Raw genomic sequence first — 16,902 nt, forward strand, 5'->3', positions numbered from 1 at the left:
TTAGTTAAAGTACTGTCAGGGAAAAGTCCTCCCAACACATTTTATAAAAGATAAAACTGCAAAAATCCAGTTTGTATCAGGAGCAAACCAGCCGTAAATCACATGAAAGAAGTGAACTCTTTATTATGAGAAAAAACAGGATCTGCACAGCAGTGTCAGGCCTCATGAGCACAGCTACACTTCTTGGGTAGGTCTTGCCCCTGTGAGACCTTCAGTCATGGAGAATGAAGGTCCCCGCCTTCCCATCACAGCTACCTTTGCTTTTTATGTGTCTTGAAGAATACAAAATTCAGCCATTCAGGTCAGAATCTACAACTACAGATTGATAATTTTCTACTCCTTGAAGATCAACCTTGCATTTTGAGGGTTACATTCCCTTTAACCACCAGCTAGGACCTCTGCTTTGGGAAGCCATTCCAGGGCTTTGATGCCATAAGAGAAAAGGAGCTTTGCCTCAGGTCCATCTGCTGCTCATCCTGCAACGAGGAGGCCTGAAACAGAGTCTCCAGTGTTGAATGCATTGTTCAAACAGTTTCATGGAAGAAGGTGGTCCTTAAGGCTTCATGTAAATTTGTAAAATCCCGGGAGACAAAACTGATCCTTGTAACACCCATAGGTCCATGGGTTTGGAAGAGTGGTTTCCCAGCACCACCTTCTGTGACTGCTGCACCAGAAAAAAACTGGGGATCATAAGGTCTCATTCCCCTCTCTTGTAATTCTGGTGTAGATCATCTACCAGAGTGACCAGGGTCATTTCAGTCACAATTCCAGGGAAATGAATAAACATCTTAATAATTTATCATTGGATGACTGGATTATGTGCCACAGTTGAGACATATCCATAGCTTTTGCATATGGTCTACCTGTGGAGTCTTGTAGGTGGTATAGATGGTGGCCATATTGGCAGTGGTTTCAGAAACAAGCCCTCCAATGGCAGCAATTAAATGGTTCTGAGTATCACACTTGAAGTTGGGAACAAACCTATGTGGTGTGGAAAGCAGGCTGAGGGTGGCTTTAAAAGTTGTCTTTGCGACGTAGTAGCTGTTGAGGACATGGAAGCCCAAAGTGACATTTGGTAAGAGGCTGGGATTCTCATTGATCTCTTTTATGGCAAATGCCAAGGCCAAGATGTGCTGGTATTTCTTTGGCACTGAACTGCAATGAAAATTACTAGAGGTTTAGCCAAACAATGTTTAAAAATGTACTTGAAGGCTTTCGCAGAACAGTAGAGTTGCGAACTTTTGATGTGCCTGCTTTAACTGTGCTTTTAATAGCTTTTTTGTCCTGTGGCAGCTGGCAGCTAACAATGCCATGGAAATAGTTACTTACTGTTTTCTATCTGTTTGAGGGCACTTAACTTACTACAATAGCATGCTACACATCCACACCCACCATGTAATTTCACAACTCCTTTTTTAATGTTCTGAAATTAATGAATAAATGGAGGAGACAGAGTTAGAGGAAGGAGTTGAGAGACCCTGGAAATAATTTAACTCAGCCTACTGCCCAGTGCACATAAGATATTTGATTACAGTATCAGACAGCCTTTATCGTTAGGAGTTTTCGACTAGTATTCAGCCAAAAGTTTGCTTCTCTACAAATTTGAGCCTGCCCTTTGAGCTACAGGGAATGAAAGTCTTTCAGATACTTGAAGTCAGCTGTCATGCTTCCCTATAATCTTCTCTTCTTCTGGCCAGAGGTGCCAACTTCAATAAGATATGAGTGGGGTGGGGGGAGAGACAGGTAATTGATCACATTATGCAGTGCACACAAACCATTTGAATTTTTTCAATTATTTTTTTCAATTTTTTCCAATTATATTTTGTTCCTATGCTTCAGGCTAAAAATACCCAGCTCTTTCAAGTGTTCCCAGCAAAACAGATGCTGGTTAGGAAAGGTCAGGGAGCCCTGTGTGGCTCAGAGTGGAGAGGAGGTGACGCAAGAGAGAGGGGTCCACGGGGGGGGGGGGCAGTGTTCCAGGGAATGTGTGGAGAGGCAGGTCTCTAGTGGTGCAGTGTTTTGTTTTACTATAAGGCCTATGCAATAACCTCTGACCATCCTGTTTGCCCTCCTCCGGACACACTCCATTTTGTTCTTAAAGTGCAAGAATGGTGCATCAAAGAGTAATTCAAGACAGGCTTTTCTGCATCAGCCCCTTAAAAATGCACAGGGTCTGTAAGATAAATTCTTCATAAAATGTGCCAGATGGTACAGGAAAAAAGCAGGACAGATAAAATAAAATGACAGAACAAACTAAATGTCCCCTGGAACACTACTTTTCACCCTGAAGGCTAGACCAAGTGTTTCTCAAGTACCATAGTGCTTAAATGATTTTCTGCTCTCAGATATCAAGAGTGGAACATTTTTACAGAAGGAAAACGAAGGGAGAAAGTATTTCCTTACACCGGTTTGCCAATCATAGTCTGTCTTGGCTGTTCCTTGAAAGAGAGAGTCTCATAAAAGAAGAAGATGTGAGCAGCAATGTCACCGATTACAAGGTCTCCTGAGTGATAAAATTCATGAGGAATAGGGATTGGGTCGGTGTATATGCTGCAATTAATAGAATGTGCATTGTATATACTATGGCACAGCAGAAAAAGCAGCAACATGAGTGGAAATGCCCTCTGGAAGGCAAAACATCCCTTCCTTATGTGAAGCCCCATGTTTCCATCTATGAAATATTATCTGTCCTGCATCAGTTTTGTCAGGTTATAGAAGGAAAGACTGGCCGGTTAAGAGTCTCTTCTGCCTGCTGTAGTGCCTTTGTTTCCATTTTGTTACCTCTTGTCAGTCAATGCCTCAACACAGCAAATTCTCTTCACCTTTTCACATTTTCCACTCAGGATGACTGGATGTTTAGGCCCAGTGCAGGTGCGTTTTGAAACAATTCTCACTGATAGCTTTGCACCTACAGATGTAATCAAATGTGCTTGAGTCACAGGTATGTATTTCTGTGTTGTAGACCACGGGGGTATCAACTTGAAAAAATCAAGCCTAAAATATAAAGGGGAAAGGACCACACAAAATGCTGTCTACCCCTGGATTTGGTTCTAAACAACAGGCTTTTTTTTTAATAGCATCCTTCAGGTGTGGATAATGTTGGCCTTGCGAATAATTTACTGACATCAGGTGGTCAACATGAGAACAGTAATTTTGACAATGATTGGGTACCTAATCAAATCTCCAGAGTTCTGGCCTTTGCGGTAGGATTCCTTCTCCACCTTCTGAAATTTTCTTCATTCAAATAGCATTTGGCTTGTCAGGTACAGGCTGCCACTGGTCAATTCAAGGGACAATATTGAGCAGAGGAAAACTGTACCTGACAGGCCAAATGCTATTTGGGCAGCCCAGGTTGACTGGGGGTGATGGGAATTGTATCCTCCTACCTGGAGGGCCACAGGTAGGAGAGCCAACTTGGGCCCCAGGTTATGGGTGGCCAGTGGGTGTGACATCACATTACGACATGACGTCATGACGTCACGCCTGCCCCCTGGCCTTGGAACCTGACTTCTGGTGCCACTGGAAGTCGGGTTCTGAGACCTTGCAAGACCTTGGAAGTTGTGTGTGTGTGTGGGGGGGCCCTGCAGTGTGGGTGCTGAGCATCCACAACAAAAATATTGTGGGTGAAGCCCCTATAATTGGCGCTCCTGGCCACAGGATCCCTCACCTCTGCTTTAGAGCAACACTGGGAAATATAAAATTGTCAATAGACACAAACAACTTGGTGCTCCTTAGAACATTGCTGCCTGGGCTGAGGGAAAATGACTAAAGCATCCCAAAGCAGTGGCAAGGTAAGGTGGTGGAAGAATGAGTGGGAAAGGTGGAGTCAGTGTCATTCCCCTTCCTTAGGTGCCCCCTTTGATAGATTTCCTCCATCCCCTGTTATACTCAAATGGGCCAGCAATTCTTTAATAAACAAGTGCATGCAGGCCCAGCTCCCTGGCACTGACACTTATTCCGGTATCTGAGTTTGCAAGCCACCATTTCAATGTCACACAATGTTCCTGACACAGTGTCACTGCAGGTATTTGTGAACACTTGGCTGACGGTCCCCTCAAAGCTGGAACTGGCCTTGTATGCACATCTTGTTTGATCCCCTCCATTTTCTCCACATCATTCAGCTCTGCCCTGATTGTTTCTATGGCTGCCATCTGTTAGCAGCTGTGATGCTTGCCAGTGGATGTTATTAAACAAAAGTGTGTGAGAGGCAGCAGTTGTGCCCAAGGAACCAAAGAGTTGCTGGACTACCACTCTCTTCATTCCTGAACATGTTGCCTGGGCTAATGCAAGTCATAGTCCAGCAACATCTGGTCAGCCACAGTTTAGCTACTTTCACTGTAAGCTCCTAGGGGGGAAATTTAGATCTCTACCTTGCCCTCCAATCCCCACCCCCCCCGGATAGAAATCAACAAAGGAAACAGAAGGAGGAGGAACGGGTAAGCATAATGGCTTAAGTGATAGTGGCAATCTGTCCATCTCAGTGACCGTTTTAAAATCACTACCCTCCATGCACCCCATGAGATGATGCGCTGATATGTTAACAGATTTGGAGCTGTTACCAGAGACATGAGAGTGTGTGTGTGTGTGTGTGTGTGTGTGTGTAAGAGAGAGAGAGAGAGAGAGAGAGAGAGAGAGAGCGCGCATTCAATACATGCAAACATAGCAATCCTGTGTTGTGTTGTGGGATAAGGTAGACCCCGGAAAATCAGTGTTAAAATCGCCGCTCAAGAGAAATAACAAAGTCATGGACCAATAAATGACAAGAATAAATTTGTGATAAGGTACATGTAAAATGGAGGACTTAATATAAGGCAGGCAACCCCAACCTTTGGCCCTCCAGATGTTTTGGACTACAATTCCCATCATCCCTGACCACTGGTCCTGTTAGCTAGGGATCATGGGAGTTGTAGGCCGAAACATCTGGAGGGCCGCAGGTTGGGGATGCCTGATCTAATGCAATACAACTATATATGCCAACCAATGCATGATTTGTTTGTTTTTAAAAGTTCACTGACTGAGAAAGAAAACATGCAGGCAATATTCTACATCAAAGTGTGACACAGCCTAAGGTGTTTAACTTGACCCGGTGGAGATATGATTAAGAATTACAAGTGTCAGAAATATATCCCATGAGCATGCACAGAGTGCACCTGCCTCCCCTATGTTTGTATTTAACAAGGTGATTCCACAACAGTAACTTCCGCCTGAAATGTAAACTTTTTATCGCCACTGAACCACATGATACGTGGAAACACTGCAATTCTTATACCAAAATGCAAAGGGAGAAAACCTTTTAATTACTATTAAGGATACCACATTGCGTTCCCTTCGCTTCTACAAAAAATGGGGTACTTAGTGTGTCTGCAGTGCACCTAGATTGTGGCAGTCTTTGCCTATTAATGTTAAGCAGGCACCATCAGTAGTTTGTTTCAAAAGCCTATTTAAGACAATTCTGTTTATATAGCTCAACCACCAGTTATTGTGTATCAGTGTCAAGACGTTTACTAAGCATTCTGATGCTGGTTTATGGCTGTGATTCTTACCACCGAGATACTTTGTTTATTGTGCTGTGTATAAGCCTATATAAATAAATAAATCAGCAGATTTTTGAATATTCCATTTCCAAATTGATTGTGCCCCAATAAGGTGGGAGTTCATGAGTTTATACACTACGTTTTATTCCAATGTGACATGTCATATAACTTACCCTCTTCTGACTAGTTTGCCAGGGTGTCTGGATGAAAGACTGACAATGTATTGTTTATCAGGTCCAACAGATCACCAAACAGGTGACTTAACCTTTCCTAACTGGCATGCCCATATGAAGCTGACTATCTTAGTTAAATTGGAGAAATTGCATATTTTGTATACAGCTATTTGCTTTATGTATTTTGACCTGAATTTTGACCTGTTATGGTCTTATGACCATAATAAAGGTATTGATTGATGGACTGGCTAATTGAAAGAAATGATTCGCTGCCTCACTACTATTTTGCTTGCATTAACTTGGAGTAGGCCTCAGCCATGATGGTGCAAAGGAGCCATTTTAGGGAGTAGCATCAAGTACTTCTGAATAAACGGACAAGCACATGGTCAGAGACCACTGAGATAATATACAATGTCCCCATGTCATGAGGAAGTGGCTTTATCAGCACACATGCTCTACCTATCTTGTAATCTTCCTAACGGCTCTAACTTGTGTCATATGAGCTGTACTGTGGCTTTATAGCACCATGAAGCTACATTTGGAAGGCAAAGAAGGAAGATCCTCATTTGTCACAATACTGTCTCTTCAGTTTGGGGCAAGATTTCCAGATAGGTGAAAGCCTCAAAGATATCCACTGCTCCAGTCAACTTACATTATCTGACACAGTTCTTGTACAACTGTGGACATACTGTGGAGCATCAGGATGGAGAACCCACAGCATGTTACATTTCTGCTAGTTGCTTTCATTGTGTCATCTGCTCAAGGGACTACCAAGGTAAGTCCTATGTCCTTCCCTGCTTTGTGTGGCTATTGATGAACAAAGAATGACTAATTAGAGGAGGTGCAGAGAACCTTTGGCCCCTCATATGTTGCTGAACTACAACTCCCATCATTCCTGGCTACAGGTCATATTTGCTTGGACTGATGGGAGTTGTAGTTCAGCAGCATCTGGAGGGCCAAATATCCCCCACTCCGGAATTAGAGAAAGCTAGGCTTTCTCTAACCCAAGGGTTGCCCCAAGTTTGGAAGGAATCTACTGTGGTAAATCTTGGCAGTGCTAAGGAGATGGCTATGGGCACTTAGGCCTTGCGAGAAGGTCCATGGGTTCAGCAAAAGTTCCCTATATCTTGCCATTGGATTAATATGTGATCAAATGATTGCTCTTCCAGAGTCTTATTCTGTTTTACTCACAACTGATTCTTAAAGATGGTGAAATTGAGAGACAAACAGAATTTAGAAATAAAAAAATTCCTTCCTGTAGCACCTTAAAGACCAACTAAGTTAGTTCTTGGTATAAGCTTTCGTGTGCATGCACACTTCTTCAGATACACTGAAACAGAAGTTACCAGATCCTTCTATATATTGAGAAGGTGGGGAGGGGTATTACTTAGAAGGGTGGTGGGAATCGGAGATTGGCAGATAGCTGAGATGAGCCTGTTGACGACTCTTAACGACTGTAATAGGTCTTACAGGAAAAGGCAAGGGGTGAGAAGGTGAGAAATGGCTTAGTCATGTATAATGAGATAAGAATCCGATGTCTCTGTTCAGACCAGGTTTCTCCATTGTTTTAAGTTTGGTAATGAGTTGTAATTCAGCAGCTTCTCTTTCCAGTCTATTTCTGAAATTCCTTTGTAGTAAAACAGCTACTTTGAGATCTTGTATAGAATGTCCTGGGAGATTGAAGTGTTCTCCTACTGGTTTCTCTGTTTTGTGATTCTTGATATCAGATTTATGTCCGTTTATTCTTTGGCGTAAGGTTTGGCCTGTTTGTCCAATATAGAGAGCTGAAGGACACTGTTGGCATTTGATGGCATACACAATGTTAGACGATGAGCAATTAAATAGTCCCGAGATGGTATGTGTGATGTTGTTGGGGCCAGTAATGGTGTTGTCCGGGTGTATGTGGCAGCAAAGTTGGCATCTGGGTTTATTGCAGGCTCTGGTGCCAGTGTCCGTGGTACGTCTGGTTGTAGTATTATTGTGGGTTAGGAGTTGTTTAAGATTGGGTGGCTGTCTGTAGGCAATGAACAGTTCAACGCATCATCAGAGATCTACAACCTCTCCTGGACAATGACAGTTCTCTTTCTCAAGCTCTGGGAGGAAGACCTTTCATTGCCTACAGACAGCCACCCAATCTTAAACAACTCCTAACCCACAATAATACTACAACCAGACGTACCACGGACACTGGCACCAGAGCCTGCAATAAACCCAGATGCCAACTTTGCTGCCACATACACCCGGACAACACCATTACTGGCCCCAACAACATCACACATACCATCTCGGGACTATTTAATTGCTCATCGTCTAACATTGTGTATGCCATCAAATGCCAACAGTGTCCTTCAGCTCTCTATATTGGACAAACAGGCCAAACCTTACGCCAAAGAATAAACGGACATAAATCTGATATCAAGAATCACAAAACAGAGAAACCAGTAGGAGAACACTTCAATCTCCCAGGACATTCTATACAAGATCTCAAAGTAGCTGTTTTACTACAAAGGAATTTCAGAAATAGACTGGAAAGAGAAGCTGCTGAATTACAACTCATTACCAAACTTAAAACAATGGAGAAACCTGGTCTGAACAGAGACATCGGATTCTTATCTCATTATACATGACTAAGCCATTTCTCACCTTCTCACCCCTTGCCTTTTCCTGTAAGACCTATTACAGTCGTTAAGAGTCGTCAACAGGCTCATCTCAGCTATCTGCCAATCTCCGATTCCCACCACCCTTCTAAGTAATACCCCTCCCCACCTTCTCAATATATAGAAGGATCTGGTAACTTCTGTTTCAGTGTATCTGAAGAAGTGTGCATGCACACGAAAGCTTATACCAAGAACTAACTTAGTTGGTCTTTAAGGTGCTACAGGAAGGAATTTTTTTATTTCAACTATGGCAGACCAACACGGCTACCCATCTGTAACTAGAATTTAGAAAGAGAATGGAGTATGCAGTTGTGAGCTGTCTCCGGTTATATGTCCCACGCCTCTTTCTTTCTTTTTTGCATTATATGACTACTGACCAAACTAAGACAATAGCCTTTGTTTTGTTTTTTTGAAGCTGTCTGGGTGGTGTTGTTAGGAATGAGCAGGCTGTCTAACGGGACTTTTTTCCAATCAAATACTCACCACCTATGCTGCTGTCATGCCCCCACTTTTCTCAGAGAAGGGAGATATAGGAGTTGATAGTGGAGGGTGGATGAGAAGTCTAACCTCAGCTGTACCTGGTGTGTCACACATCATTTTCTAATGGAATACACATCACAGTGCTGGATTACAAGCCCCTGATTCTTGGCAGGAAATTACATGCAGGGCACATAATTTGGAAAAACAGAGCAGCAGCAAGGTATCTCCTTGACTGCACATTATTTATTTGTTTAAAGCATTTGTATTGCTCCTTTAATCTGAAGATCTCCGGATGAAGTACACAACTTCAGTAAATTAATCAAATCACATCTATAAAACCCATAAAAATATATGGCCAAAGTATATCACAGGTGAACCTCAACAGCAATCACAAAAAACCATGCTCCAAGCTGGTGTTTAACGGAAGACAATGTAGACATCAGCTGGATTTCAAGGGGCAGGGAGTTCCAAAGCTGAGGCAACACCACAGAGACCCGTCAATGTGTCTCCAAATATAATCTACAGTTCCTAAACATGATATGCATGCAAGACCTCTCCTTGGCTGTGTGTGATGTGTGATGTGCATTATTACCTTCCAGGGATCATGGGGCTTTGAATAATGCTGCATCCCATTAAGTAATGATATACTGAGCATGTAAATTACAAACAAGGAGAGGCTCAGGCTCCTGCTCTCCTCTGCATATTACCCTTTCCAAAGCCCATTTTGGGTTGGACCAGTCTCCTGCTCCTGATTCAAATGAGGCCAGCCTGTTTGAACATTTTAAGCTCATCCATTCTCTGCTTGGGGTGAGGCCATGTGGTGGAGGTGATTCACCAGTCAGCCAACAATGCATAGGATGCAGCCTCTTGTCTGCATAATGGATTGGGAGCCTAGTGTTGTGAACAGCAAACTGTCATACATGTTTTCTGAGAGGCCATATGACTCACATGATGCAATTATCAATTTGCTCCAGGCTGGCTCCAGTGAAATGTCAACAAATAGATCCCAACCGATATTGAACATGGCACATTACTCCCTCGATGACAAGTATGAAGGCTGCCTGGAGAGCATGCAGAGCATCCTGAAGTCTCTCATTCTAAGTGAGCTGAATATGTCTAAGATCTATAAGGAAGCATGGGAGGAAGGACTGTTTAATTGGCAGGAGAACCAGTCCAAGTTATACCCCAAGAATATGGAAGAGCTCTCTGAAGTGGCTATCTGGGCATACACTAGAGAATTCCCTTCACTCTACAGGGAGTTCAATGCTGCCACCCGCACAGCAGGAAAAGGGCCTGAGGAATATGAGGCCTACCCTTTCAAGTCCCTGCATTTCCTCTTAACCCAGGCAACCCTGTCATTCAAACGAAAGGACCACAAATGTGTTAAGGTCTACAGGGGCACTGGTGTGAAGTTTTCCATCAATGATCTCTTCAGGTTTGGGCAGTTCACTTCCACATCAGAGAACTCGATTGTGGCCAAAATGTTTCAGACTGTAACCTTTTTCAAATTGTTCACCTGCGAGGGGATTGATATAAGTGAGATGTCAGTTTTGAAAGAAGAGGAGGTGTTGGTCCCTCCTTATGAGATTTTCAAAGTCACGTCAGTTGAAGACACCCCAGATGGCCAGACCGTAGATGCCACGTCAGTGGGGACTTGCAGCTACCACAACTGTGCTTTTGAGGGGAAAGGTAACCAAATGGAAGTTACTGGGCTTTTCATTTTGTGGGGCACCAGTTCTAATTCCCCATCCTTCCCTGTCTGGGTTGGGTTTGGCATAGTTGGGTGGGTGGGCAGAAGTAAATTTCATGAAGAAATTGGATGTGTGAATTTTTTCTTAATCCAATACCATCCTAAATGGATGAGGGAAAAACATGTTTTCTTTTCTGTACAGGGTGTATAATCAGTTCTAAAATCCTCCTCCCACTATGAACTAGACCAGAGGTTCCCACTTTTTTGGCCTACTACCCACTTTTCAGAAATTGTTTTACTAGTGGCCTCTGGAAATCTACCTTCTTTAAGCATTTAAAAGCCCATGGGGTGGCGCTGGTGTCACAGACCACCTGCCATTGGCCCAATAGGCAGGCAAGCCGTGATCTACATCCTGGGCCTGGATAAGGCCAAAAAGGGTTCACCCAAACCTCTCACCTCCAGCACGACCACCAGATTCAGGGGAGGTGTTGACCTGGTGGTTGGCATCAGGTAGGCAACAGATGAAACATGTAAGAACAGTTTTTCAAAATTTTCTTATCTTCTTTCTTTATCCTTCCACAGCTCCCTTATTTTTATTCACCAACCTGAGGCTACTACCACCCCCACCGGATTGTTCTAGCACCCCTCAAGGGGCGGTATCACCCAGTTTAGGAAACACTGAACTAGACAAATTGGAGAGACAGATATACAGAACCTTGCCCTTTCTAAGGTTCTCAGACTATAATATGGGAATTGGGAGAATGGTTGTTTAAAGGGGGGTAAATACTTCTCTCTCTCTATTCTATAGGTTGGGATAACAACCAAGCCTGTCCTGGACATCAAGGTATGTGACAGCCTGAGATGGAATTAAAACTTGGTGTTGGTGGTGGAGGGGATGACTAAAATGGATCTATATGGAGTGGTTTTTGGAATCCCTAGATTCCTTAGCACAGGAAAGGTTAGCCTGCAAAAGAAGATAGTTAGAGGTGGGTGCCTTGGGGCCACATTCCTCCTGGGAAACCTTCTAGAGGCCGCATGCCAGTGATGGGAGGGTTCAAGAACGTAAGTGGGCCGTGCTGCAATGGATGAGACTCTTACTTTTGTTCCCTTGGCTCCATTCCAACCATGCAAAAAACCTGAGGTTTCTACACCCATAACCACACTTCTCGATCCTCCATCAGGCAAGCAAGAGGTACCAGCAGTACAGTTCAAGTACACATTCCAGGAAGGCAAAAGCACTCATGAGCAGGGCTGGTGAGGAATGTGGCCCAGGGATGACTGGATAAAGAGATCCACAGAGTCACATTTGGCACGAGGGCCTCAGCTACAGTTCCTAGCATTCCCTGGGAAGAGAGATTAAACCTCTCTGGGAATTGTAGCTCTGGGCAGGGGATGGAAGTGTCCTGACAACTATCAGCACCCCTAACAAACTACGCTTCACAAATTCCTTGGGGGAAGCCACAACTGTTCAAAATGGTATCACGGTGCTTAAGAATGTATGGTGTGAATGTGGCTTGTATCTCAACCCATGTTGTTCTTTTGTTAGAGGGATATGTCACGTTTCTCAAGAGCAGATTGCATTCTTCTTGTGTACTTGTGGAAATGCATCTCCACACTTTGCAATTCTAGAATCACAGAATTGTAGAGTTGGCTCCAAGGGTCATCTAGTCCAACTCCCTGCAATGCAGGAATCTCAACTAAAGCATCCATGGCAGATGACCATGCAACCTCTGCTTAGAAACCTCCAAGGAAGGAGGGCCTGCAAACTCCCAGCTTTTACTGTTCGACTCCTCTGAATCTTATGTTTATGACAAACACCACATTTCACAGTAGCTAGAGTTTTTTATTTGTTTTTCAAGGAAGGGTAAAGAATAACAGCAATAGTCTCCATTATCAAACTCACCATAAAAAACTCATGAAGCCATTGTTTCAGGCAGCAGTCTCCAATGTTCCTTCTCCCTGCAGACTCTCTGCCATCAGATAGAGCGGGAGGAGGAGAGAAATAGTTTACAATAGTCCACACTTCATTGCTGAAGTCACTTACAGGCAGGTTAACAGCATATTCCTGTGCATTTTGCCCATTGTTTCCCTCAGGGCATTCCTCCATCATCAGGTTTTCTAATGCTCAATAAGTGCACCTTTATTTTCCACATTTGTTGCACACAATTCCCCCCTTTCTAAACATGTAGAATAGCTCTTGTCATGGAGCAAGAGCTACATTATTTTAGTTTGTAGGTGGACTAGCCACATTCTCTGCTAACCCTAAAGCTTTGCAATGTGAGGCTGAAACCACATCAGGGTGTGTCCTACTAACTTCTGAATGCACTTTCTGTCTTTTCCTCCACAGTGCTGTATTTGTGAGACCTCACCATCCCAGTGATGTCAGGTTGTGGCCTGCCAAGAATTACGCTTTGCAAGAATCTCTGTGGTTTTTCCATATTGTCTATGTCTATATTTGTAGATGCAGGGTCAAGAATCTGAAGGAATGCTGGCCCCAAATGTTCCACAGCAATTTTATTTTCCCTTTTACAGGTAGCAAAATGGAGGGGGGGGGGAAAGAGATATTTCATCACTATTTGAGAACTGCAAAAAGAAGGGCAAAGGGAGTGGGGGATGTAGGCCTTATCTGTGGCAAGTGCTTTGTTTTTCTAGAAAAATAGGTGCCAGTACTCACCATGAAGTTGTTGCAGTAAGTGTTACACTTTTAAACAAAAACAAAAAAAAGAGAGGTGGTGGTACTGCGTACACTAGAGTACCCCCTGAAAAATGCACTGCTTGTTGCAATGCCCCTCTGTATGGCTGGCAGCCATAATTTCCCCCTCTGCTCCCCCAACATTCTCTGGGAATGAAAATACATGACAATGACTTATGTTTTCCCCTTGGGCCATGCGGCAAGTGGTGGAAATGTTCTCTCTCCCTGACCCCAGTTTCAACCCAGATAATTTTTGGCTGAGCCTTAATCTAAAGACATGTGCATAAATACTGAAGACCACCTAAAGCAGATTAACAGCACTATCCTATATATACACATATCCTCTCTCTATATAGTATATCTGTTCCCATTGAGTTAAATGGGGCTAAGCGGATATAGAATTGTACACTGATTTTCTTCTTCTTTTCTTTTGCTTTGCATAATAATCTCCTGCACAGCTTGACTTTGGGGCTTCGATTTGTAAAACCACTTAATCTGACGTGTATGAAATAATTTTCTGAATTATCTGTAAGGGTTTTGATATAACCACATAATAAAAAGCACTTTTAAAGACAACTTAAACTGGTGTGATTTTTGGTCTCTGCAGTTTGAAAATGCCTGTTGCTGCTATGCCTCTTAAAGGAGTAAAAAGTGTGAGGAGGGTTTTCCTTTGGAGGGTTTGGGGGGCATAATTCATAATCCCTACTGTTATCTCACTGGGATTTTCAGGAGGTAGATGTTTGCCTATGTTACGATTGTGAAAAAAAATACCCAGGCAACAAATAAAATAGAGCATTCGAAACCCTAAGGTCAGAGGTATTTAACTCCATTTGGTGGTGGAGTAGAAAACAAGCCTTTTGCCAGTACTGAGGGAACAGACAGGTATACAGGGTAGGAAGGGAGAATTTTCCTCAATGAGATGTAGTAACTTGAGCTATCTCTCTGTTTGGAATTTTGCTTACTACCTGGGTATACACAACCTGTCCCCTCTGCTTTTTGGGGTTTTTGTTTTTTTTAACCACAAACAGTATCGAGAGGCTTCAGAAGAAAGAATATTAGATTGCATGTGGATGAAACAGGGCTTCTTTTGGAATTGTCCCGAGGTTATAGCTGGCCTTTCCAGGGGAAATGCAATGTAAGACCTTTATTTTTTTAAAAGTGTATTGTTACACTCAGTGCTATTTTCTGAGTGTTGAGAAATTCCAGGGGCATGATGCTTACATTTAGTTCCTTTAGCAAAGGAGTCATTGGAGGCTTATTTGCATTTTGTAATTCTTATGTTAATTTACAAATATAACAGCTGAGCAACTCCAACAGCCAAATTCTAATACTACCTCCCACGTCAGACAGCCCCCAATTTTGTTAGCTTAAAGGTAAAGGGACCCCTGACCATTAGGACCAGTCACGGATGACTCTGGGGTTGTGGCGCTCATCTCGCTTTATTGGCCGAGGGAGCCGGCATACAGCTTCCAGGTCATGCGGCCAGCATGGCTAAGCCGCTTCTGGTGAACCAGAGCAGCGCATGGAAATGCTGTTTACCTTCTCACCGGAGCGGTACCTATTTATCTACTTGCACTTTTACATGCTTTCGAACTGCTAGGTTGGCAGGAGCAGGGACTGAGCAAGGGGAGCTCACTCCATCGTGGGGATTCGAACCGCCGATATTCTGATCGACAAGCCCGAGGCTCTGTGGTTTAACCCACAGCACCACCCATGTTAGCTTACAGTACCCTAATTCAGTTCTCCTTAGCCATTGTGTCAAAACTGCAGTCTCCCTTCACATAGACATCTCACCATTCTTAGGTATTTCAGGTAATTATTGGCCAGTCAAAAAAAGAAAAAGAAAAAAAGGAAAATGCTCTAACAATCCGTTCCTATGGAAACACAATGCCACACTTATAAGGAAGAGATATTTTTATTGTGCCAGCCCTGCACCTGTATTTTGGAAGCCCCTGCTTATTGACCCTAGGCTTTTGCTGTATTCTTTTCAGCGCCTGCTTAAAACAGGTTTGTTTAGGCAAGCCTATCCACACATGTAGAAGTCACATGCAAACTGGAACACCTAAATAATTGTACACCAGTACAAATGACAAGTATACTGTAACTATGTGCAATAAATGTAGAATGTTTATCAAGGCAAGCACATCTCTTTTGTCCGGGGCCTAACTGCCCTCACACAGAAGTAAAAAAAAAGAAAGAAAGGGATAATTCTTATGTATTGAGCTCCATGGGTGAAGAAGGGTGGAACACTAATATATTAATATAATAAATAGATACATGGCGAGACTGAGTCAAGATATGATTAATAAACTATATGGTGAAAGAGGATTGCTGATGTATTATAGATGGGAGGGAAGTTTGGAGGCTGTGAGAATGAAGCAATATATTTATTTATTTAGAAAACTATTTAAATATCACCAGTTGATAAATACAGTGGTACCTCGGGTTAAGTACTTAATTCGTTCCAGAGGTCCGTTCTTAACCTGAAACTGTTCTTAATCTGAGGTACCACTTTAGCTAATGGGGCCTCCCGCTGCCGCCGTCATGCGATTTCTGATCTCATCCTGAAGCAAAGTTCTTAACCGGAGGTACTATTTCTGGGTTAGTGGAGTCTGTAACCTGAAGCGTCTGTAACCTGAAGCATCTGTAACCCGAGGTACCACTGTATATCATGGTAGTGGGCAACAATATATACAATAAAATGGGAAACATCGTAAAATGCTAAAAAAGACCATTAAAATGAGTAGCTTTTATATCTATCATCTATCTATCTATCTATCTATCTATCTATCTATCTATCTATCTATATCTCACGTTAACAGTTACATAAACCTGTCTATATTAAAAGGTCTTGGAGAGATGCCTGAGAATGAAAAGCAAGGGTGGTTGCTGAATCTCCACAGCACAGGACTGGTGACATTCAATGCCCCACTTCTAGTGGAGATCTGTTCGGTCTCTGTAACGTGGGAACAGCAAGTGGCACTGAAAAGTAGGCTAGGTTGCGAGAAAGACAGAGAGGGAGCAAGAAAGAGCAAGAGAGCGCATATGATTTCATAGGAAATGTAGTATATTTGACAATTATGACCATAAAGACTCTCCTCCCTGGAAGAGAGGGGAGTGGTTGTGGGCGGGAGACCGAGCTCCGCCCTTGGTAGGGGGCATTAGCCCCCTCCCCTCCTACCTGGCTGGCGCCCACGCCCACCGGAGGTGGCCAACCAGGCGCCTCCGGGGGGGGTGTGTAGCAGCTTAATGCTGTGGTGCCAGCTCCGCCTCCTCCTCATTCGTCGTCGTCCCTCAGCGAGTCACCCACCCTCCACTCCCATTTAGCTCAGGGTATAGGTTTTTGGCCTTGCTATGGACCTTAGGTTGGTAGCCCTGGTTGGCTGGGGGTCCTGGTAGGAATTTTTCCATTTGGCATTAGGCCTTTTGGTTTTTTCGCCTACCTCGTAGCAATCGTCACAACTTTTGTGGTATTGGTGGGTAGGTTAGGCATTGGATTCATGTGTTGTGCTGTGTCAAGGGCTAGGTGTGGTCATCGCCTATGCTATCTACCATGGGTTATTCCGTTAAAGGAATCTGGCGGTCGTGTATTCCGTCTGATGCCTGCTTGGCGGGAGGCCATGGCACGACCCTCGGTGACATCAGGGGGTGAGCCTATAGTTGGATGAGCATCAAC

The 16,902-nt window shown here is 43.5% G+C and overlaps 1 protein-coding gene across 1 annotated transcript; it reads left to right on the plus strand.

Moving 5' to 3' along the window:
* Positions 1-6,249: 6,249 nt before the first annotated feature.
* LOC308461301 (erythroblast NAD(P)(+)--arginine ADP-ribosyltransferase-like) lies at positions 6,250-13,753 on the plus strand. Its single transcript, XM_080978094.1, has 4 exons — positions 6,250-6,482; positions 9,819-10,533; positions 11,343-11,378; positions 12,882-13,753. The coding sequence occupies exons 1-4, from the start codon at positions 6,411-6,413 to the stop codon at positions 12,893-12,895; spliced, it is 837 nt and encodes a 278-aa protein (XP_080834220.1). The 5' UTR covers positions 6,250-6,410; the 3' UTR covers positions 12,896-13,753.
* The last annotated feature ends 3,149 nt before the right edge of the window (positions 13,754-16,902 follow it).

The sequence above is a fragment of the Podarcis pityusensis genome, assembly GCF_964106645.2.
Source record: "Podarcis pityusensis genome assembly, chromosome: 13".
Classification (NCBI taxonomy): Eukaryota; Metazoa; Chordata; class Lepidosauria; order Squamata; family Lacertidae; genus Podarcis; species Podarcis pityusensis.